This window comes from Aristolochia californica, unplaced genomic scaffold, assembly GCF_029961685.1.
Source record: "Aristolochia californica isolate CCGP_79_NKW_82.1479 unplaced genomic scaffold, dmAriCali1.0.hap1 SCAF_6, whole genome shotgun sequence".
In the NCBI taxonomy this organism is placed as follows: Eukaryota; Viridiplantae; Streptophyta; class Magnoliopsida; order Piperales; family Aristolochiaceae; genus Aristolochia; species Aristolochia californica.
Genome location: NW_027182257.1, coordinates 37,672,570 through 37,694,995, shown reverse-complemented (window position 1 = coordinate 37,694,995; position 22,426 = coordinate 37,672,570). Strand labels below are relative to the sequence as shown.

The following is a 22,426-nucleotide window of genomic DNA, read 5'->3' as shown; positions in this document are numbered from 1 at the left end:
ATCCCCTCTCACTCTCAACTCTCTTCTCTTAAATATTTCACAAAATACAACTAGCAAATGGTTTAAAACCATCTTTTTGAGGAGTGATGTATGTCTTGCACAAAAATATCATGTTTTGTTTTTTGAGAATGGTGAGAAACTACATTCAAGGAGAAAGGGATACAATAAAAAAAGTAGTTGAAGAGAAAAGCCAGAATAAGTTAAAAATTACAAGCAACCAATAGAGAAACAGAAAAATTACAAAAAAATAAAGAAGATGTAAAATTGAGTGAAAGAGATAGAATAGAGAAAAAAGAGGAAAAAGAGAAGAGGAAGAACAGATTTCAGAAGTGCTACAGTGTGCAGCACTCTTCTCAAAGGTCAGAATTTGACCTCTCTCTTTATGCCCCTCTAGACAATAACTTAGTACAATAACTTAAATGCCTCTCTAGACTCAATTTTTTTTTTAAGAAGATGAGCTTTATTAAAAAGCAAGAAAAACAACAAAATTACATGGGAGCTCGAGATGCAGTAAGGGATTGTAAGGAGGCCCCATTTCTAGCAAGGGAGTCAGCCAAGGAGTTGACTGATCTCGAAACATGAGTCCAAAAATAAGTAAAGAAAGAAATAAGTATTGAATCTCCCAAAATGTAGAGCAATGCTACCAGGGAGGATTAATATAGGTAGAAGAACATCAAGAGATGACCACAGAAGAATTGCCCTCAATGATCAGAGGCCTAGAGAAGTGATCACGAAATAGTATGATGCCTTGAAGAAGACCCATAAGCTCAGCAGAGGTAAAGTCAGAGATGCCAAACGGACCGGAGTAGGTGATCAAGGTGGAACCGTATGCAGATCGAATAGCTCCCCCAAATCCAGTTGGCTCGGGATTGCCAAGAGAGTTACTGTCAAAATGGAGCTTCTGGATGCCAAAGGCAGTAGGCTCCCAAGTCCGCATGGTGGGAGAACGAGAGGGCCCAAAAATCTGGGCAAATGCCTTCTAGAAGTGGCGGAAGGGGGGACACCAGCGAGCAGAACTCCTTCCACGAGTGGAGCCAAGTGGGGATAGATCCGAAGATGCGGGAAGGGACGCCAGCCATATTAGAAAATCTGCTTTAGAACCACCGATTGTTCTTCTCAATCCATAGGCCCCAGGGGACAAAAGCAAGGAGAGCGCGGAGGAGGATCTTTCCCATCTTCAGAATATGAGTTCCGAGGAGCATATAACACATATTGAGGAGATCACGGGGGAAGCAGACGCGGATGCCAATCATGCTTAGGATGCGGTTCCAAACTTCCCAGGCAAAAGGTAGTGGATGAGAATGTGGGAGATGCTCTCGTCAACAATTCCACAAAAAGGACAGAGAAGAGAGACCCAAATTGCCCCGCCTCCAAAGGTTATCCATCGTGAGGATCTTGTTGTGGATGGCACTCCAATCAAAGAATCTGATCTTAGGAGGCCCGGATAGCTTCCAAGCCACAGTAAAAGGGTGAACATCCCAATTGGAGAAACCATAGATATGCATGAAGGCCAAAGTGACAAAGAAGGTTCCACTGTCATCGACTCTCCAAATCATCTTGTCATCGATGTGGAGGCAAAGCTTGACGTTCTTGAGGGAGTTAAGGAGCCCAAGCATCAAAGGACTCCTGGTCGATCAGATCACGACGAGCATGGAGATTCCAACAGAGGTCTAAGCTCCAACATTTAGCAACTGAGGCAATAGGACGGCTGCTAATTTTGAAGAGGGATGGGAAGGCCTCCTGAAGGGGGCAAGGGCCAGCCCACCTATCAACCCAGAAAGCAATGCTTAACCCATTGCCAGTCGAGAAGCAAACAACCGACTGGAAGGAGGGGAGGAGTGTGAATAGGTTCCGCCAAATGGGGGAGAGCTGGTGACGGGGCCCACCCGAGGTCCACCAAGGCGAAGAAAGCCAAAGTTTGGATGCAATCATGCCTTCCCAAATAGTGGGGGTGGGGGAGTTAAACCTCCATATCCACTTGAGGAGGAGGTTGGCGCTCATTTCCCGAATCGGTCGGATGCCAAGGCCGCCATGGAGCATCAGTTTGCATATGTCATTCCATCCAACAATGTGGTATTTGAAGCCTTCATTGGACCCTCGCCATAGGAAGCAACGTTTCAAACACTCAATGTGCTGAGAAATGGCTCCCAGGTAGGGGATGAATGAGAAATAGTAAATCAACAATCCAGAGATGACGGAATTGAGCAGAGTAAGGCGATCGGCCTTGGATAGGAGGTGTCTTTTCCAGGTTGCAATGCAACGCTCAATTCTTTCAACCATGGGAATCTAAAGATCCTTGTGAGTTCGGCATTCAAATAGAGGAAGTTCCAGATAGGATCCATGGAGGAAGCCAATTGAGCAACCAAGAAGGTCCATGTTAAAAGACACCCATGTGTGTAGAGGCAGCATGGATTGTATTAAGGAGAACTTCCATAGAGATGGCATAGAATTGTAGTTATATAAGTTGGTGTATGTCCGCTTATGTCTTTTTCCTTTTGAAGCATGTAGCGCTAAGGGTATTGTAGTCATTGTAAACACCTTCACACAACTATAAATACAACCTCAAGTCATGGGGTAGAGTATTCAAGCCTCTCCCTCCAGGCTCAAATTTATCCATACACCTCTCTCTTTTTTCCTCTTCCTTGGTTTCTTTTCTCTTTCCCTTGAGATCTCTTGTGCTTATATCATGTCTTTAGAAATCAACATGGTATGAGAGTAGGCAAAGATTTAAAATGGAAAAGGAGAAGAAGATGGAGAAGAAATAGAGGAAGAAGAAGAAAAGAAGAAAAAAAAAAAAAGAGGAGTTTCTCGTTTTTCCTTTAGTCTTCTTTCCCAATTTCTATTTTTTATTGGATATTTCACTCTCTTACCATATGTTTCCTATAGGAAATTATATACAATTGGAAAAATATTTGAGTCTAGTTTCCAAATCAAAAAGGAATCGTTGCAATCAGATTTTTCTAGAAAGAGAAATCGACATCTGAAGCAGCAAAAGTCAAACAACAAAAAAATTTCTTGTAGTAGCAAAAAACCTCAAGTTCCTGAACGGTTTGTACCAACATTACTAAGGATTTATATTGAGAATCATATTTCAAAATAAAGCTATGTGAGTCTACTTCTATCCTAATAAACCGTTTCTCAATCTGATCTTTCCAGAGATAGATATCCACAATGGAAGAATCAAAGGTCATGTTCGTATCCAATTGCATGTGAATATTCAAATTTAAGCCGATTTTTTGCTTCACTTTTTCAGTTGCTAATGTTGGTTGAGTTTCCTATTTGTTTTCAAAATCTAGTCAAAATTTTATCAACGTGAGTATCTTTCCTTCCTTAATAGTTTCTTTTGTTTGATCTCACATCACACTAGTTTCCTTAATAGAAGTTTTTCCCTTTATGAGTTTAGTTTCCTTTTTGACAAAGTCTAAAATTTTGGAATTAGAAAGTTTGGTTTCCTAATTCTAGACTCCAAATATTAGTGTCATAAATCCCCCTTAATCCAGAATTTATCTCTTGAATATTTTGTTTCCAAATTGGTCAAGTTATGTTAAAAAGTAATTGCCTTATATGAGAAGTCTATGTTTAGAAAGTTTCTATTATGATGTTTCATCTCAAAATTTTCTTATTGAAGAACTTTTTTTGAGTTTCCTCATGTTCATGGAAGAATTGCTTTTTTACCTCCCTCTTGAGTAAAACCTAGTCAGTTTTTATCCATTGGTCTAAAAGTGCATCCCTCTTCCTTGTAAGTATGAAGAGCAGCATTGTGCACCTGCTTCCTTTTGAAGTATGAGAACTGCCATCTTTATATTCACACCCTTAATTCCTCAAAATACTTCCTTCAATTTGTATTTGTTAAAATCACTTCAGAGCAATGCCTATAGACCCACTATCTAAAAGTATAGGAGTGTGCCCAATATCCAATTTGAACTTGGCTGGCAGCAAGTCTTTTATTTTTCACCCAAGAGGTGATTTGTGTTTGAGCTACCCTTAAAAAGTGAGTAGTCTCTTTGTTGTGCCTTATAATTGGGTTGTTTTTCCGCCATTGAAGCGGAGTGTATTTTAGATTATGACCATTTTGACTGGTGTATGGAGCATTGTCATATGGCTAGAAGTGATTTTTCTTCTCTCATCATTATGTTGTGCAAGCTGGTCTCTTGGTAAAGAACAAAGAGATCTCCAACTTGAGGGGGAGAAGTACAAGACAGAGGTAACCAATAATAAAGAATTCTACATGTCGTGGTAATCAAGTTTTATGTGGCTAGAATATCCAAATAAGGGGGAAACGAGATGAGAATAAGATGAAGACTACAAGCAAGATGTAAACAAGAAGAAGAAAAATCAAAACAAGGCAATCAAAATTTCTTTTTCAAGACATAAAATATCAAAGTTTATTTTCAAACATACAAGTTTCTTGACCAAGATTATTTGCAAAAGTGAAGTTACAAACACCAGCTTGAGAGGGAGTGTTAAAAGACACCCAAGTGTAGGGGTGGCATGGATAGTAAATAAGGAGAATTTTCATAGAGATAGCATAAAATTGTAATTATGTAAGCTGGTATATGTCCTCTTATGTCTTTTTTTCCTTTTGAAGCATGTACCGCTAAGGGCATTGTAGTTGTTGTAAACACCTTTACACAACTATAAATACAGCCTCAAGGCATGGGGTAGAGTATTCAAGTTTTTTCCTCTTGGCTCAAATTCGTCCATACACCTCTCTCTCTTTTCCTCTTCTTTCTCTCATTTGGTTTCTTTTCTCCTCTCTTCCAACAACTAGAATTTCTCTCTTCTCTACTTCCCTTGAGATCTCTTGTGTTTATATCTTGTCCCTAGAAATCAACAGTCCGCTATAGAGTGGTGAGTCTCGGGCGACAGGTGGAACCCAATAATGGTGGATTTAGCTCAATTGACTTTCTGGCCAAACGTGATTTCAAAGAGCCCTATCGGTGCCTTGATGCACCCAATCTGCTCTAGAAATCCCTCACAAAACCAGAGGGTGTCATCCGCATATTGAAGACGAGGGACGTCGAATTTAGGCAAGTGTGCCACTAGAAAGAGCCAGCCAAGATCCTTCGCCAAGTGCAACATTGAAGATAGATACTCAGCAATGAAATTGAAGAGATAGTGGGACATGGGGTCTCCTTGTCTGGTGCCATGAGAGCCGGGAAAGAATATGTGAATCGTGCCGCTAATGAGAACGGAGTAGGACGCCAAAGTAATGCAACTTCGGATCCAAAAGCGCCACCCGGTGCAAAAACCAGCACAGCCAAGGAGGTGGTCCAGCAGGTTCCAATTGACCCTATCAAAGGCCTTCTCAAGGTTAATTTTGAGCATGATGGTGGCCCAGCCCAAGCGCATGAAGAAGTCAATAAGCTCGTGAGCCGCCATAGCAGAATCCAAGATGTTCTGCCCCTTGAGGAATGCACTTTGTCCATGGTTGATGACGGACGGCAAATAACAATCTTCAAAAGATAACAGCCACAAAATTTCTCCTTGATATGATAAAGATCTTTTCACAGACTAACACATAAGTTCCGGAAAAGTGACAGCAAACAAACGTGGTAATCAAATTTGAACAAAAAGTACTCCAAGTGGACCTGGTAAACAGGCAAACAACAAAAATATGATCTTCAGATTCCACTTCTGCATTACAAAAATAAGTTTCTTCAGAAATATCAATGCAACTTGTTCGAACCATAATCTTATGTGCACATGACATAGGGTAATCCCAAACATGAAAATAAAGAATATGAGTAACAAGACGTGCACAAATGAATTTTACATCTGACTTGACCATGTAAAATCTGCAACATAAATTTCTTAAACTACTTAGCATAAAGATGTTTTAAAAAATAAAACAGAAACGAATCTGCCCTGAAATTTATTTACCAGAAAGGAGATACATTGAACAAGGAAAGCCAGTTGTTGATCCAGTACCATCAACTTCCCATGTTGCAGCAGCCCTTACAGCTGCAAATGAATAATGTTATTCATTAGAGTCATGCAGCGGTCTCTATATCCTCTTTAGCTCAAAGTAGTTAAACGTAAACCTTAATACACTAATGCAAATGATACCATACTAGTTCAGTGAAATTAGACACAATTCTATGCCAGAAAAACGAAAATATTTTACTGGGGAATATGGAGAAATACCATGATTACAGAAATCGATTCCAGGAACAAGACCCTCAACCCAAATAGTCTCAGATTTTTCTGCAGTCGGCATTGCTTCTGCACCTTCTATAGCTGTCTAAATCAAAATATATAATATCATATCATTTTGGCACATTATCAAACTTTTATTGCACAACTAGGAAGCCAGCTTTCATCCCTCTGAAGAAGTTTCTCAGGGAAAAGTAAAATCAAATAATAAGTAGAATAAAATAAATAAGAAACTTTATAATAAAATCAAAGCAAACAAGATTAAAAGTTTTAAGCTTGATCTTTCACCTACATCCACAACAATAAAATTAGGAACGACTCTAGAAAAAGACAGAAGAGGTCCTTTGGTTCACAATAATATATGCAGAAATGTTTCGTGAGTCAATTCTTTATGAACAATCAACCTTTTAGAAAAAATGAGGGGAAATCTCACAATTTCAATACGTAATGGTAGTATTCCCTCTTCCAAGTAGGTATATGTTAGGTAGATTACATTATACTATGGTCAGTGTACCTAGAATAGCCTTTTTATTGATGTACAAGCAAGCTTAAGTGATAATCAAATAGGGTTAAAGGTTGACTTTGAGCCTCTAACCAATACTCTCTAACAGCAGTTCTACCTCTGTTCTCTTTCTTCTTCCTCTTCTCTTTTTCACACTCTATTGTTTCCCAATTTTCACTTGGCATCAACGCAATAATAATCAATAAGCTAGAAGTTTTCTTAGTTTCTTCTCCTCTACTAGGCTTATGTCAACTCCAAGAAGCACAAAATAAGGGTTTTAGGGCTGAAAAGGATTAAATATTCGATGTTTCCTTTCTTCCATGTCCTAACCAAGTGATTGATGGCTTTAAGTGCTGCTTAGACAATGATCCTACGTGTTTGTGACCCTAAGAGTGTTGTTTACTAACTCGAGAGCAGACCCATGCCTAAAGAATATCCTTCTAGACCTGTGAGTCGTCAGTTTTTTGGTGAATCTGCCATGAGGAATTTTATTTCAAGTGCCTTTTGACAGGGTCTAAACTGCCTCAGTATTTTATGTATTGGAAGAGATGTACATGTTTTTTTTTTGAGAAAAATGTGTAAATGTATTACTAAGAAGAGAGAGGACACAAAAACCTTTTTTAGCTAGAAAGGCTTTCCTCCACAACAAGAGATGTACATGTTGGAAGGTGCAATTTGGGAAACATTTAGTAGAATCTAGGTATATTTGCCATTTCCCAAGCCTTCAGTTATTGAAGAAACCCTTTTTATCAGTTGGTAAAAGGTACAACGTTCTATCAACTGAAGCATTTCTTCAATTTGTAGAAACTGAAAATTGAGAAGAGAGAGAGAGAGAGAAAAGAGTATGAGAGAATATAGAAAGGATGCGATAGATGCTGCAATCATTGGGGTCAGAAATCGACCACCTTTTCCTCTATATATTCACTTAAGTGAAAAAGATACGAAGTTACATAAATCAACTCTTATTACTTCCTAAATACATCTCAAAATTAAATAAAAATTGAACCACATAACTTTTATATGAAGACAAGCTTACCGTTATCCTAAGAGGGACAATACGACAAGAACAAAAGACTAAAATACCCTTTGATATGTATGTCAACACTCTCCCTCTAACAAGAACATATATATTAAAGAGCCCAACTTATTACAAAAATTCTTAAATTCTCGCTTGCATAAGGCATTAGTGAAGATATCACCAAGATAGGCTATAGATTTGACATATGGAGTAACCACAGCACACTTGTTACATCATCACAAATAAAAGATAATCTACCTTAACATACTTTGCCTATTCATGAAATACTGGATTCCTGGCAATGAAAATGGTTGATTGATTATCACAATTCATCACCATCGCTCTCTTGGTTGGGAAGTTTAACTTTTTCTTTTTTGAGAGAAGTAACTTTTATTTCAGCAAACAACAATTACAAGTAGCCTAGCTAAAGGAGCATTCCCTTAACAACAAGGGATTGTAAGGCGACTCCTTGCTTGGCAAGAGAGTCACTAAAAGCATTTGTTGATCCCAGAATATGAGACCACTCACAAGAAAAGTAGGATACACTATCAACAATTTACTTGGAATACAATCCAATGTCACCATGGTGGTTCAGCAAGGGTCAAGCACCATCCAATAACTACTTTAGAATCGCATTCAATAACAAGAGGGTTGTTCAGATGATCTCAGGATACAATGAGCCCTTGAAGGAGGGCAAACAACTCAGCTGAAGTGGAATCAAAGATCCCCAAAGGGCCAGAGTACCATCAAAATCCCAAATAACTCCTCCAATACCAGCAACAACCGGAATACACGCACACTGCCATCAAAATTGACCTTGAGCATGCCCGGATTTGGTGATGTCCATGCTTCAACAATAGGGTCTCAAGCGAAGATAGACATGTAAGCCATAGCCTACCAATTGACGCAGAAAAGGGAGTTCCTCAAACTGGCAAACTCAGTATGGAACCAGGATGAAATGCACCCAATGATGCTGCTGGATACCTCCTCCGCACTTCTGAATTTGCAGCTGGAACAACGGTTGTTTCTCTCCTTCTAGACCCCAAGGAATATGAGCCAAGCAGGCCTAAAGTACGATTTTCCCTAACTTCGGAATGCAAGTACCAAGAATCATCTGACAATTATTTCAAAAAAGAATCATCTGACAAGCTCCAAGGTCTTTGAGAAGGCAAAATTGAAGCCCAATTTGGCCGAGTAGGAGAGTCCACACTTCTCAAGTATAGTGGCAGTGGAGAAGAAGATGAGGGACTGTTTCATCAGCACCATGGCAGAGAGGACAAAGTATGCAAGGGCCGGTATTACTTCTTCTCCACAGATTGTCCACCATAAGTATCTTGTTGAGAAATGCATATCAGATGAAAAATCGGACTTTTAATGGTCCAGAAAGATGCCAAGTCGTGGCTGTGCTGTGGGTTTCAGAGCCACTGATGAAGTTATAGGTTGACGAAACTGAAATCTGCAACTATCATCAGACTTCCAAACTATTTTGTCATGGGCATGCTCTAGAATTTTGGTCGATTGGAGATTAGCAATGAGACTGGATGCCAAGAGAAGATCTGGTGGAAGCAACGCGCCAGGTTTAGATGGTTAAAGGAGGGAGATGCAAATACAAAGTTTTTTCATGTCATTGCCTCAGCAAAAAGGAGATCCAACCGAATTACCTCATTATGCATCAACAATGAGGTAACATCATGTCGGACCTCAATTACTAACGAGTTGGTTCAGTTTTTTACAGGTTTATATTCGGAGGAGTGTACCAACAGGCCGAGGTTTCAGCACATCAATTTCTCCCGTATCTCCACAGCAGCCACCTCACTTCTTGAATCCCCTTTCTCGTCTGAAGAAATTGAGCAGGCAGTATTGGGCATGGAAAGCGACAAAGCCCGGGGTCCTGATGGATTTAATGGAGATTTTTTGAAAAAGTTTTGGCCCAAGATTAAGGAAGATATCAATGCCATGATCGGAGGTTTTTACAGAAATGGCATAACATTCTGCAACATTGGTGCATTTTTTATCACTCTGGTCCCAAAGAAAACAACTGTGGAAAAACCAGAAGATTTCCGCCCTATCAGTTTGGTTTCAAGTGCATACAAAATTATTGCAAGACTCCTAGCGCACCGTTTGAAGATTTTGCTTCCTCTCGTCATCCACAAAGGGCAAGACGCTTTCCTCAAGGGGAGAGAAATTTTAGACTCCATAATGGCTGCGCACGAGCTTATGGATCACTTCAAGCGTAACCAGAAGCCGAGAATTGCCCTCAAGATCGAGCCTTTGACGCGTTAACTGGACCCTGCATGATGAAACAATGGAAAAAATGGGATTTGGAGAAAAATGGCATTTTTGGATAAGAAGTTGTGTGGGCTCAGCAACCTACTCCCTGATCCTCAACGGTTCGGTATTCGGTTATTTTAAAGGTACGAGGGGGATAAGACAAGGTGACCTCTATCCCCACTTTTATTTAACGTAGTAGCAGAATTTCTCTCAGCTATGTTCTATTCGGCGGTTGACCTTGGATGGCTCTCCCCAACCAGCTCTCAGCAAGCTTTCAATATACCGATTTTGCAATATGCGGATGATACCATAATATTTGGCACCGATGATATGGATACTGCTAGGAGGATAAAAGCAGTATTAGGGCTCTTTGAAATTGCATCAGGTCAGAAAGTTAATTGGAGGAAGACCTCTCTCCTAGGTTTTAATGTGAGCCCAGAAGACCTTGAAGAGATGGCAAATTTATTTGGATGCTATTCGGCTACGCTTCCAGCAAAGTATCATGGTCTTCCTCTGTTTCATGGGCGTATTTCCCAAAGTCTGTGGATCCCAGTGGCTGAAAAGATTGAATCCAGGTTAGCTAGTGGGAAGGGGCGTTTACTTAGTAAGGCAGGCAGACTAATTCTCCTTAAATCTTGTATTGCTGGCATTCCTAACTATGCTCTATCTTTTATGCCTTGCCCATCCTCAGTTTGCAAAGCCATAGATAAAATGAAAAGAAGATTCCTATGGAGAGGATCAAGTGACTCTTTCAAATATCATTTGGTCAAATGGAATGAAGTCTGCTTACCTAAAAGATTGGGAGGATTAGGGATTCGGAAATCAAAAGAAATGAACAAAGCCTTACTTCTTAAATGGATTTGGAAGTACAACACAAATTCCTCCAATCTTTGGAAGGATATGGTTCAAGTCAAGTTGGGCTGGAATATGCCATGGGGGATGGCTGGAGGAAATCGGAGAGGACTATCCTCAATATGGAGATCTATTTTTTTGCTTCTTCAGAATTTCTCATCAGCCTGTAGATTCTTTGTGGGTAATGGCAGATCTCTTAAATTCTAGGATGACTGGTGGACAGGACAGGCACCTTTACGGAACTCTTTCAGCACTCTTTTCCTTCTCTCCACTCACAAGGAAATTACAGTTGCAGATGCTTTTGAGGGAGGGAATGTGAACCTACACCCCCGAAGGGGTTTATCAAACACGGAAGCCATGGAAGCCAGCAACCTTTTAGATGCTTTGAATCATGTCAGAATTTGGCCTTCCAATGAAGACAAGCTCATTTGGTGGCCTGACAAAAGTGGAAAATTCTCAGTTGCTTCTGCATATGGATACATCAACGGTTGGGATCTGACGCAAAGGGAGCATGACATCAACTTCGTCTGGAAACTATGAGCCCCCCTAAGGTAAAAAATTTCATGTGGAGTGCTTGTCAAAGTAAAATTCTCATGGCTGATGTACTCAGAAGAAGAGATCACCCATCTATAGATCCACTATGCCCTTTTTGCCACAATGAAGATGAATCCGCCAGTCATACTCTTCTTCAGTGCCAGTTCTCGTGGAATGTGTGGACCTCTGTTTTAAGCAAATTGGAGATTCAATTTTGTATTGTTCAACACCTGATAAGCTTTTGCAAGTCAATCTTGGGATATCTCCTTCCTGGCCTCGGCAAATTGATTATCTCAGCTTGTGCTAGTTTCTTTCCATGGGGGCTTTGGAACAAACGGAATAGAAGGCGGTTTGATGCTAAAAGCGAATCTGAGGCTAGAGTTGTTGACAGAGTGACAGGGCAAATATCAACCTGGCTATTGACAAAAAAAACCCTCTCCTCTTTCAAAGGCACCGGCATTCGAGACAACTGGAGCAATTTGGCGAGGATCCACATTAGAGCCAAAATCCCAGTTATGCAGGAATGGACCCCCCCCCCGGAAACTAGCTACCTAAAATTGAACTTTGATGGATCTTCTCTTGGCAATCCCGGGATCGTGGGATTTGGGGGCGTCATTTCAAACTCATCTAGGAATCAATGTTTTTCTTATGCTGGTCCTTTAGGCATATCCGATTCAACGTCGGCTGAGTTACATGGCCTTCTTAATGGGTTGCAGGTGTTCAAAGACAAATGTAGTGGGCCTATTCACATTGAAGGGGATTCTAAGGTGGTGATTGGTTGGTGCCAGCGCAATACTTCTCCCCCATGGAGGCACTGGGATGTACTCCAGAAGATTTTGGATATTGTATCTTCTTTTTCATGTATTTAGTCTCACATTCCAAGATCTGCAAATTCGGCAGCAGATGTGCTTGCCAAGGAAGGAGCTTTCCTGCAATCTCTCGTTGTAAGGGATTTGCTCCCTCTGCCTTTGTAATTTTTCTTTTTCTTTTTCTTTTAATAAAAATATATCTTCATAAAAAAAAAAATGAGACTGGATGCCATCTGAGTATCAGCATCATTTAACCCATGTGGAGACTGGTTCCCCAAGCTTCAACCACAGTAGTGGTTGGAGATATGCTTATTCTCATCAAGGCATCATAGCTGTCACATAGTGGATTATTTCCATTCCACCAGCCCTTCCAAAATTGTAGTCTAGTTCTTTCACCTACATAGAACCGAATTCCTTTCTCAAAGGTTGAGAGAAGGGGGTAGAGGATCTCCAAAGATGCGAGAGATTCTAATGGTGACTCCCAACAGTCCACCAAGGTTTCATCCATCCAAGTTTAGCAACGATCATAGGTCTCCAAATTGTCATTGGAGAGGAATTGAATTTCCACATCTATTTGAGCATTGGGGGTTTGATTCATATTTTTTGTAAGCTTGATCCCTAGCCGCCCTAGAGATTAGGTTTATAGACATCATTCCATCCGACTAGGAGATATCTGAAATCTCCACTCGAGCCCCTCCAAAGGAATCTTCTCCTTAACACTTCAATTCGATGACAAATAGCTGCAGGGCAAGGTATAAAGGAGAGGAAGTAGTTGGGCATTCCAGCAATGCACGATTTGAGAAGGACAAGTTGGCTGGCCTTTGAGAGAAGATGTCCCCTTCATGTAGCAAGGCGTCTGTCAAGTTTTTCTATCATTGGTGTCCAAAGTTGATTCGTGGCCTGCAGTAAAAAAGAGGGAAACCCAAGTACATGGTGGGTGGAGAGGCCAGTGTAAAACCTAAGTAACAAGCCATAGTGGTGAGTACTCCAACATCAATGTGATACACCATCAAAGTTGTCTTCTACCAATTGATTTTCTGCTCGAAAGATAACTCAAATAACCCAAAAAGAGCCTTAATTTTCTTGACCTAATCAAAAGTACCTTCCCCGAAGAGGAGTGTGTCATCTACAAATAGGAGAAGGGGGATGTCAAATTCCAACTGAAATGCAACAAGTTTGAGTCACCCAATATCCTTTGCTAAATTGATCAGAGAGGATAGTTACTCAATAATGTTAAATAGTAGGGGTGGGAGGGGGTCTCCTTGTTTGATCCCACGAGAACTGCCAAAATGTATCATTCAAGAGGAGGGAGTAAGATGCTAAAGATATGCAACTCCAAATCCAGAATCTCCATCGGTCACCAAATCCCATTCTCGAGCAGGCTATCAAGCAGTTTCCAATAGACATGATCAACAACTTTCTCAAGATCTAGCTTAAATGCAATCCTCAATTTCTTCAATCTCTTTAAATGATATAGGACCTCATGGGCAGCCATGGCAAAGTCTGGGATAGTTCGCCCCTTAATGAAGACACATTATCCTTTGTGGATTATCATGGGTAAGGCAGTCCTAAGCCTATGAGCATGCAGTAGGAACTAGAGATAAGACTTATAGGTCGAAAGTCACGGGAATGTTCCACCATATCTTTCTTGGGAACCAAAGCAATAAAGGACCCACCAATACTTCGGTAGGTTATGCCATGTTGATAGGAGTGGAACATAGGACATTGTCTTTGATAGAATTTCCCTGTTGAAACCATCAGGTCCAGGAGCACGATCATTTGATATACCCAAAGTAGCCAACTCAATTTTCTTGGCAAAGAAAGAGAGTTCCAGCTAGGAAGCAATAGTGGAAGTAATTTTAGATAGTTGTAGGCACTACAGCATGGATTGCTCAAAACACTACTCCGAGTATAAATCTATTAAAAAAATAATGAGGGCGTTAGTAATTGAAGACCTATTTGAGACTACTTTGTCACTGAGACATAATGAAGCATTCCAGTTGGTACTCCTTGTCAAAGCAATCGCATAGAAAATCCTTGGTGTTGCAGTAGCCCTTTGCTAGCCACTTGAATCGGATATGCTACTTCCAATGAATTCTTTCACTCTGAGAAATAGTTTGGAATTTATGCTGTAGTGAGATTCGGCTATGAAACTCAATAGCGGAAAGGGCCCTTTGTTCCTCGTTATCATCAATGGAGGCAATCTGGGCCAAAAGTGACTCTTTCTCCATTGTGACAGTGTTGCGGTTTGCAGATGACCAAGTTTTGAATTGGGTCTTTAGGTTTTCTAGTCTCTGCAAGAGGCAACATCCAGCAGAACCAGTGGTGCTAATATTTGGCCACTAGTTGAAGATTAAGCTGTTGAAGTTCCTCTTAAGCAGCTAGGAATTCTCAAATTTGAAGGGTTTAGGTCCCCATTGTCCAATTTTGGTGTCCAGAAGTATAGGCCAGTGATCAGAGCTGACCTAATTAAGAGCTCACCCAGTAGCTTGCTGATATAGATGTAGTCAATCACCATTTGCAAAGAAACGATCAAGTTTTGATAGGATTGGTTGTTGTTGTCTGTTTGACCAAGTAAATGCCTTAGCAAATAGGCTAATCTCCTCAAGCTCACAGCTACCAATGAAGTCAACAAATCCACACATTGTTGAAGTGATTCGATTGGGGGTGGACTTTTCATTGCCAAACTAGAGCGCATAAAATCACCAGCCATTACCCACGGTATCTACCAGAGTTGGGAAACATTGGAAAATTCATCCCAAAAACTGTTGTGCTCCTGATATCCAGTGGGTGTGTACATTCCGTCCAAACCCCAAGCGTTGCTCGTACTTGTGTCACGAAGCTTCACTCCAATTGAGTAGGTGCCAATTTCCTCATCAAGAATGTCAAGAAAGCTCACATTCCAGAGAATGAGGATCCCTCCAAAATGCCCAATAGCGTTGAAAGCAATCCAAGTGAGGTTGGAACAGTTCCAGAGGTCATGGGCAATCTAATCAGTCATGTTCTGGGCCTTAGTCTCTTGGAGAATGACAAAGGAGGCCTTGCAAGAATCAATCGAACAATGGCTCATTTTCTCCAGAAGCCAACTCCACGGACATTCCAAGATATAATTATCATTTTCTCTTTCGCTTCAGAATACATATTTAGATACTAGACAAGAAGTACATGACCTTTTTCCTTTTTGGAATTCAACTAGTATGGTAGAATCAGAGAGTTCAAAATCTGCTAATTCAATTTGATTGTCTTCTTGCTGACGTAATGCAACGGAAAATCTAGAGGGTCATCCCCTTGTTTCAGCCACTTGTCCTTACCCTTTGAATCCAAAGGATACAATCACAGTGAACAATGGATTACAGCTCCTTAAGAGTATCAGACACAAGGGCCGAACTCATCTTGAGAGAGAGGCCTACTTCTTTAATAATATCAAAATCATGAACCTCAAAAGTGAATGTCATTATTGATAATCGTAAGCAGGCAAGGGTGATTTTGCAATTTCTAAGAAGGTTGAGTGTAATCAATCCTTTTGTGCTTAGTTCAATTAATAGGTACCAACAACCACTGAATCTGATTCTCAAAACAAACACTGGATTTAACTTGAAACTGGACTCACATAAAGGAACCCCAAGGACACTGAATATGGCAATTAAAGAGTTAATCATTTTTCATTTTCAAAAAAAAAAAAAGAGTTAATCATTTAAAGAAAAAAATATGAAAAAATACCTTGGGAGGATTAAATAGAGGAAAGAGAGGAAATTGAGAGAGAAGAGTTTTGAAAAGGGGCAGCAATGTGATGTGTCTGAATTGAGGCTCCAAAGATCGAGCCTTTCCCCTTTATTGATGCACCTAAATGAGTTACATTAAAAGGACAAAGATGCCCCTATATACAGAAAGTCTTATAACTAACTCAATACATTACCGAATTGTATGAAACATGAAACATAATAGAATAAGAAGTAGCCTAACATGCTGGAACCATTAGACACCACATAAGATGGTAAAATAACCAAACTACCCTTACTCGAGTATTTCAACAAAACATTCATTGCAAGAATCAATGCCTATATGGAAATTTGTTTGAATAATCAACTATCAAAAGGAAACAAAGAGAAAGAGAGACAGAGAGATGAGAGAGAGAAAGATAAACACACACACAGAACCTCACATTTTTATCCTTTCCATGACTTAACATTTCACCAGAAATTTGGGCCATGGAGCCTCTCAAATGATAGCAGGGACAGGATAAACCATCTTCTTGCTCACTTACAACTTCAGGAAACACAAAAGTGCGAGGTAATGGAAGGTTCAGAGCCCTGGTCCAAAAGACGGAGTTTGCCCTGTGATGATGCAGAAAATATAAAAGAGTAAATTTACTTCAACTCAGAGACACCAACATATCAATATCCAGCTCAAAGAAGCATATGCAACAGTTCTATCAAACAAGATTCTGAAAGAATAATACCAGATGAAGTCTTCAAACTGCACCTCACTGGAAAAATTACCCCAATAACAATCATTAGTAACTAAAAACCAGTAAAACCATGATAAAGCAATAGTCAACAAATTATTACATACCAAATTCATTGAACAGCGTCACACCAGACTATTACATGAGTTTGGGTGACTGCTTTCAGTTAAGAATGAATTCTAAACCTAAAAAGTAATTTAATCAATGAAGGCATTGCAGAAATCTCCAGCAAGCTCAGAAAATAATAGGGCAAATTATTCTACATATCCAGTTGGTACTTTTTCTAGAAAAAAAGATGATGCAGAACCTAAGATATACAGATTTTTCAAATTTGCATCTTTCAGTTAGTTTGAAAGAGAAAAAGAATAAAGACAATAAAACACAGATAACATACTTCTCCAGCTCCTCCTTAAGAAGCTCCTCAACTAGAGCCTTCACCTTATGCTCGAACAGAGCCTGCAGCTTTTCCTTCTACAACAGCAGAAAACTTACAAATGTAATGACAAAACTCAGCATGCAATATAGTTTACTTTTGTTTCTCCAAATATATGCCCATACAATAAAACGATAATTATATAATGTATGATTGCATACTTGCAGTTTGGTTGCCCGGTACAATGTGGTCCCTTTCAGCTCTGACAGTGCATCTTCCCTGAACCAAATCGAGCTTCCGAACGTACTGGGAAGCATGTCAAGATATCTGCCGTTCTCCACGAACTCCGTCAAATCATACAACTAATAAAAATGTGTATCCAATTTAACAGAGTAAACTCCCCAAACACTTACGGCTTCCACGTGGATTGTTTACGCAGACGCTCCACTGTCAGAAAGAGAATCATCAAAAACCGATCGTCAACATCTCCTTCTTCGAACATTGCACGACATTTTGGACCCAAATAAGGATCCTGAAGTACTCGCATTGGAGTGATCGCCAAATCGAGCGGAACAACCAAAAGAATGCCTGAAATGTACTAGGTTTAAAAAAAAAAAAAAAAAAAAAAAAAAACAGACTCAACCCCGTCAGTAAATATAAACTGGACTCCCCCCCAATTTAAGTTGAAACAGAATGAAATCCACTCAAAAATACCATTAACGCTGTTGTTGGCAGAAAAAATGCCAAAACCTTTATTGGGACCACCGTAACGAATACTGCAGTCGCGAAGTTCAACTCCATTCACCTGCAAAAGTACAACTTACAGACCCAAGAAGTCGATACGTAATCTGACCCATTAAGATAATAGCGAAAAGGAATTGAAACCTGCAACCATGAAAGAAAGCGAGAGATTTTGGCTTCCTGTTCTTCTTCCATGCAATATCGTTTTTCTTCCGAAAATAGTCAGTAAAAGCGTGCCAAAGTTCTTTAGTTCTGAGTCCCGCAAGTTCAGTGACAAACTAGTTCTAATAGATATAATTTTTATAAGATATTTTTATTTCTTTCTATTAATAAAATAAAATAGATTTTAACTTGTTTTATTTAATAAATAATTAAAAATATAATAAATATATATATATTGATTGAATATATACAAATAAAGTACTTAAACAAATGCTTGCTTTTATAGTATTCAAATGCTTAATCAAATTGTTACTTTTACAATATTTAAATTCTCTCTTAAATTAATAATTAGATATATATTAAAATATGATTTTATATAAAAAGGGTATTTTATTATATAAAATTATCGTGATAGATTTAATTTTAATAAGATATTTTTATTTAAATTTTATATTAATAAAATACGATAGATTTTAACTTGTCTAAATTAATAAATAATTAAATTAAATATTTAAAAAATAAAGGCTTAAATAAATGATTATTTATCTTATATTTTAAATTATAAAAATAAATATAGTATATTTACTATATATTATATTTTAGTTATTCTAAAATATAATTTAAAAATAAGAAACAACTTATTTGTAAAAGTGCATAATATAAATTTTGTTCAAAATATATTTATTACCAATACTTATATATGGATTATTTATCTTGTGAGCATAACATAATTCAATTTCACTTATTTGAGTGTGGACAGAACTTGTAAAAAGTTTTATCATTATATTAAAATCAGTGTCCAATATGTATTCTAAATGGCATAATAAAAAAATAACAAATGTACAACTTATTTAAATATTTAATATTAAAAATCAAGTTAGTACATGTGAAATATAACCTAAATGTTTATTTTCATTATAATACAATAATTAATAACTTTGCCACGTCTGAGTTGCTAATAAATCTCAAAAATATGATGCTCTTGCGGATTGTACTACACACTCTCTTTGAGCATTTTTTGTTGGTCTTTGTCATCTACAAAATCATCACCAATGTCATTATCTTCATCTTCACTTACGGCATCACCTTGACAATCTTCTCAACCAAACACATCACTTGAATCATCATCATCATTTTCAAATAAATCCATATAATCCTCCTTGTGTATATAATTATGTAATATACAATAAGTAATTATAATTTTTACTCTAGTATCAAAATCAAATAGAGGAACATTTTTTTAATATTTTAATGAGCTTTTAGAACCCCAAAACTACGCTCAATAGCAGTTCTTAGAACCTTCAATTGAACAATTATTTCTCATTTGTAGGAGCATTATCTCAAAATTCTTACAAATGATAATGAGTCCCTTTATAGGGAACCAACAACCCTAAAATATTTGCATATCCATCACTTACTAAATAATATTTACCTTCGATAAATAAATATTCTACATGAAATAATTAAAAATAATAATAGATAAAGTATAATAATTAAAAATATTATTTACCTTTTGGTACCCAGAGTTTATCTCGTCTTGTTAATGTTGACTTTAATACACGTGAATTACCTATTGATCCATCCCATCCAGCAAATACATAAGTGAATTACATATCAAATGTACGTGCTGCCATTACATTTTGTGATATGAAACCCTTATTGTTCAAATATTTTATTTGTTGATCAAACAAGATATGTGATTTAATATGAGTACCATCAATAGCACCAATACAATCCTAATGACACAAATTTAATTAATACAAACGTATATTTGATATTAACCAAAATTATTCATCAAATGACTTTATACTTACCTTGAAGTAAGGATAAAATATGTTATTGTTCAAAATCTTCGAATGAGTACATCTTGAAGTTCGTTTAATGTAATCATAATATAATTTGACAATAGTATCTAACACTCTATTAAAATATTTATTGATGGTCCAATTTAATCTATCAAACATCTTCGAGGTAACATTGCATGATTGTTGCTGACCAATAGTAGAACATAAATATGCAAGTTATTCTTCCACATAGATAGTCCTTGTATCATATAAGACTCCTCTACTCTTTAATATCCCAACCAATTTGAGAAAAATGTTTTATTAAAAATTTAACAGGTGATCTTTCTAATAATTTTTTCAAGTATAATAGATCACTTATACCATAAGAACAGTGTATGTTCTCATTATGATGATGTAAATAATATATTGCTAGAGCAAGTACAACTGTGTAAAATGCAATCATAATGCCAATCTTTTATTTGTCTGAAAGATTGTCTATGAGTATCAACAACATTACACATTCAATAATAAAAATAAATACTCAAATACAAACGAGCATCCATGTCTGAACCACAAAAACATAACTTGTATCATCAAATAAATCTCAGCATTCATGTCTTTAACACAAAAACACAAATTATATCATCAAATAAGTCTCAATATCCTTGTCTTAAACACAAAACTATAGCATATATCATCAAACAACTCTCAAACTCCATGTATTAAACCTAAACGCATCTATATTTTAACCACAAACGGATCCATGTCTTAACCACAAACACATCCATGTCTTTACCACAACCACATTCTAACCACAAACGCATCATTGTCTTGACCACAAACACATCCATGTCTTTACCGCAACGACATTCATGTTTTAGTTACAAAGACACATTCATTCACAATCAGACATACGTGTTATAATAACATTGATAATAAAAACAAAATCAATCAAAATAAGATATAATGTCTCAAAATCAATGTTAACATTTTCAACAATCATGTGTCAGTTGATTACATTGCCTTGTAGTTAAACATAAGCCAATCACACCGCTATTCTAGTATCACCTAAACGAACATATTCTTCTTATTTACGACATCTAGCCATTGGGGTTGCATGATATCACACTTCTCTTAACAAGTCAAAGATTTTTAGAAAAGTCTCGTACCATGGAAGTTTTGCGTTTACATCTTTAGGTTTTAAAATAGCACAAAGGATGATGTCGTATTATTAATCACATCAATGAACCTAGTATTGTCATGAGATTGTTGGGATCAATTCTACAACAAGTAAAAGATCCTCCAAAGTTGGATCTTGATAGTGCTTTGCCTCTTCGTCGTTCCTCATTTGCATAATCAATACCGCTAGGGTTTGGCTCAAGGATTACCCTAATCACATCATCTTCGTCTATCTCCTTAATCAAAGCTCCTTCAACTACATGAGGGAGGTGTTCATCGAGTTTGATATATGTTTGACTGGTTGTCCATATGGCTATGGAGTTTCCAACAACAAAAGTCAACTTGACATATAGTGGGCACCCTTCTTGCCTATATTTATTAGCATCTATGCATTCCTACAAGAAAAAATATATCTTTCAGAATACTTGGAATCCTAATTAGTAATGCAAGAAACTTATATTCCTATATTACATTACTAACCTTGATGTATTTTTGCAACACTACATTACTAGCAGACTTTTTGCGTTGTTGGATTCCACTCAAGGCCACTAGTATTCAGGTAAGTCGTCACAATCTAGTACGTTTTCTTCTACGTCCTAGTGCAATTTTTCAATCAATCGCATGTTTTGTTGCTCGTCGTGCCTTTGTTAAGTTTAAACCAAAACTTGACACACCAATGAACACCCTCAAACCGAAAGAAACACCATTTTAGAACCCGATCAGTTTAAATTCTAAACTTAGAATACTTTGTTTCAAGCTAAAACTCAAATCCAAAATTCGGAAAGTCAAGGAGAGAGATGGAGAAATGAGAAAGGCAACTTGGTTTCGAATTTACGAGAAACAAAAATTTTAAACTTGAAATCCAACAAAATAACAAGTATCGTCTACCTAATGGAAAGTTAAGGCTTCTCATTCTAAAAATAAAAAAGGGGAGTACAAAATTAGAAGGGATTGAAGAGGAGGGAAAGGGGGATGACAAAGTTTCAGACTTACCTCCTTTTCTCTTCTTCTTTCTTCCCTACAATCTCAACTTCTCCTCTTCTCTTCTTCGTTATCCCTTCCTTTTGCCTTTCTCTTTCTCTTAGTCGCTTTCCCTTTTCATTGCTTTGTCTCACTCTCTTTTCCTCTACACTCTCGAAATTCCTCTTCCCTTCTTATCTCTTCGTTTACTTTTTATGTAATTACCAAATATCCTTCCCTTTTTATCTTATTCCATTCAAATCCCTGTAAAATCTGACAATAAATTAAGGGGGAACTATTTATTTAATTTGATAATCTTTATATGCTCCTACTTATAGGGACATTTTTCATTTTAGTTTTTCTCAATTAGGTTTTGTCATCATCAAAAAGGGGAAAATTGTTGACCTAGTGTTGACTCTTATCTTGATTTTGATGATAATAAAACTTAATTAATCTAAGATTGATAATTTTAGCATTTCTGATGCAATTCTTTCAAGAGACACAAAAGTTAAGGCTTACACAAAAAATTGACAAAAGTTTCTCAAAGACCTTGAGCCTCATTACCATGTCAAAGTCATTGTGAAGAAGTACCCTCATAAAAGAAGAAACAAAGAATTGAA

General features: G+C 37.7%; 1 protein-coding gene across 2 annotated transcripts in view; it reads right to left on the bottom strand.

Annotated features, from left to right (window-relative positions):
• The window catches only part of LOC137934144 (uncharacterized), a 31,290-nt gene extending 13,322 nt beyond the window's left edge, over window positions 1–17,968 (bottom strand). The window contains exons 1-9 of one of the 2 annotated variants that reach the window (XM_068778389.1): window positions 17,866–17,968; window positions 17,695–17,785; window positions 17,394–17,568; window positions 17,202–17,307; window positions 17,002–17,078; window positions 16,602–16,628; window positions 16,305–16,476; window positions 6,148–6,244; window positions 5,884–5,964 (exon numbers count right to left, since the gene is read on the bottom strand). In XM_068778389.1, coding sequence (XP_068634490.1) covers window positions 5,884–5,964; window positions 6,148–6,244; window positions 16,305–16,476; window positions 16,602–16,628; window positions 17,002–17,078; window positions 17,202–17,307; window positions 17,394–17,568; window positions 17,695–17,785; window positions 17,866–17,916 — 877 coding nt within the window. In that variant the 5' untranslated portion in view covers window positions 17,917–17,968. The remainder of the gene's footprint in view (window positions 1–5,883; window positions 5,965–6,147; window positions 6,245–16,304; window positions 16,477–16,601; window positions 16,629–17,001; window positions 17,079–17,201; window positions 17,308–17,393; window positions 17,569–17,694; window positions 17,786–17,865) is intronic. The other variant, XM_068778390.1, reaches the window with a different exon arrangement.
• Window positions 17,969–22,426: the final 4,458 nt, after the last annotated feature.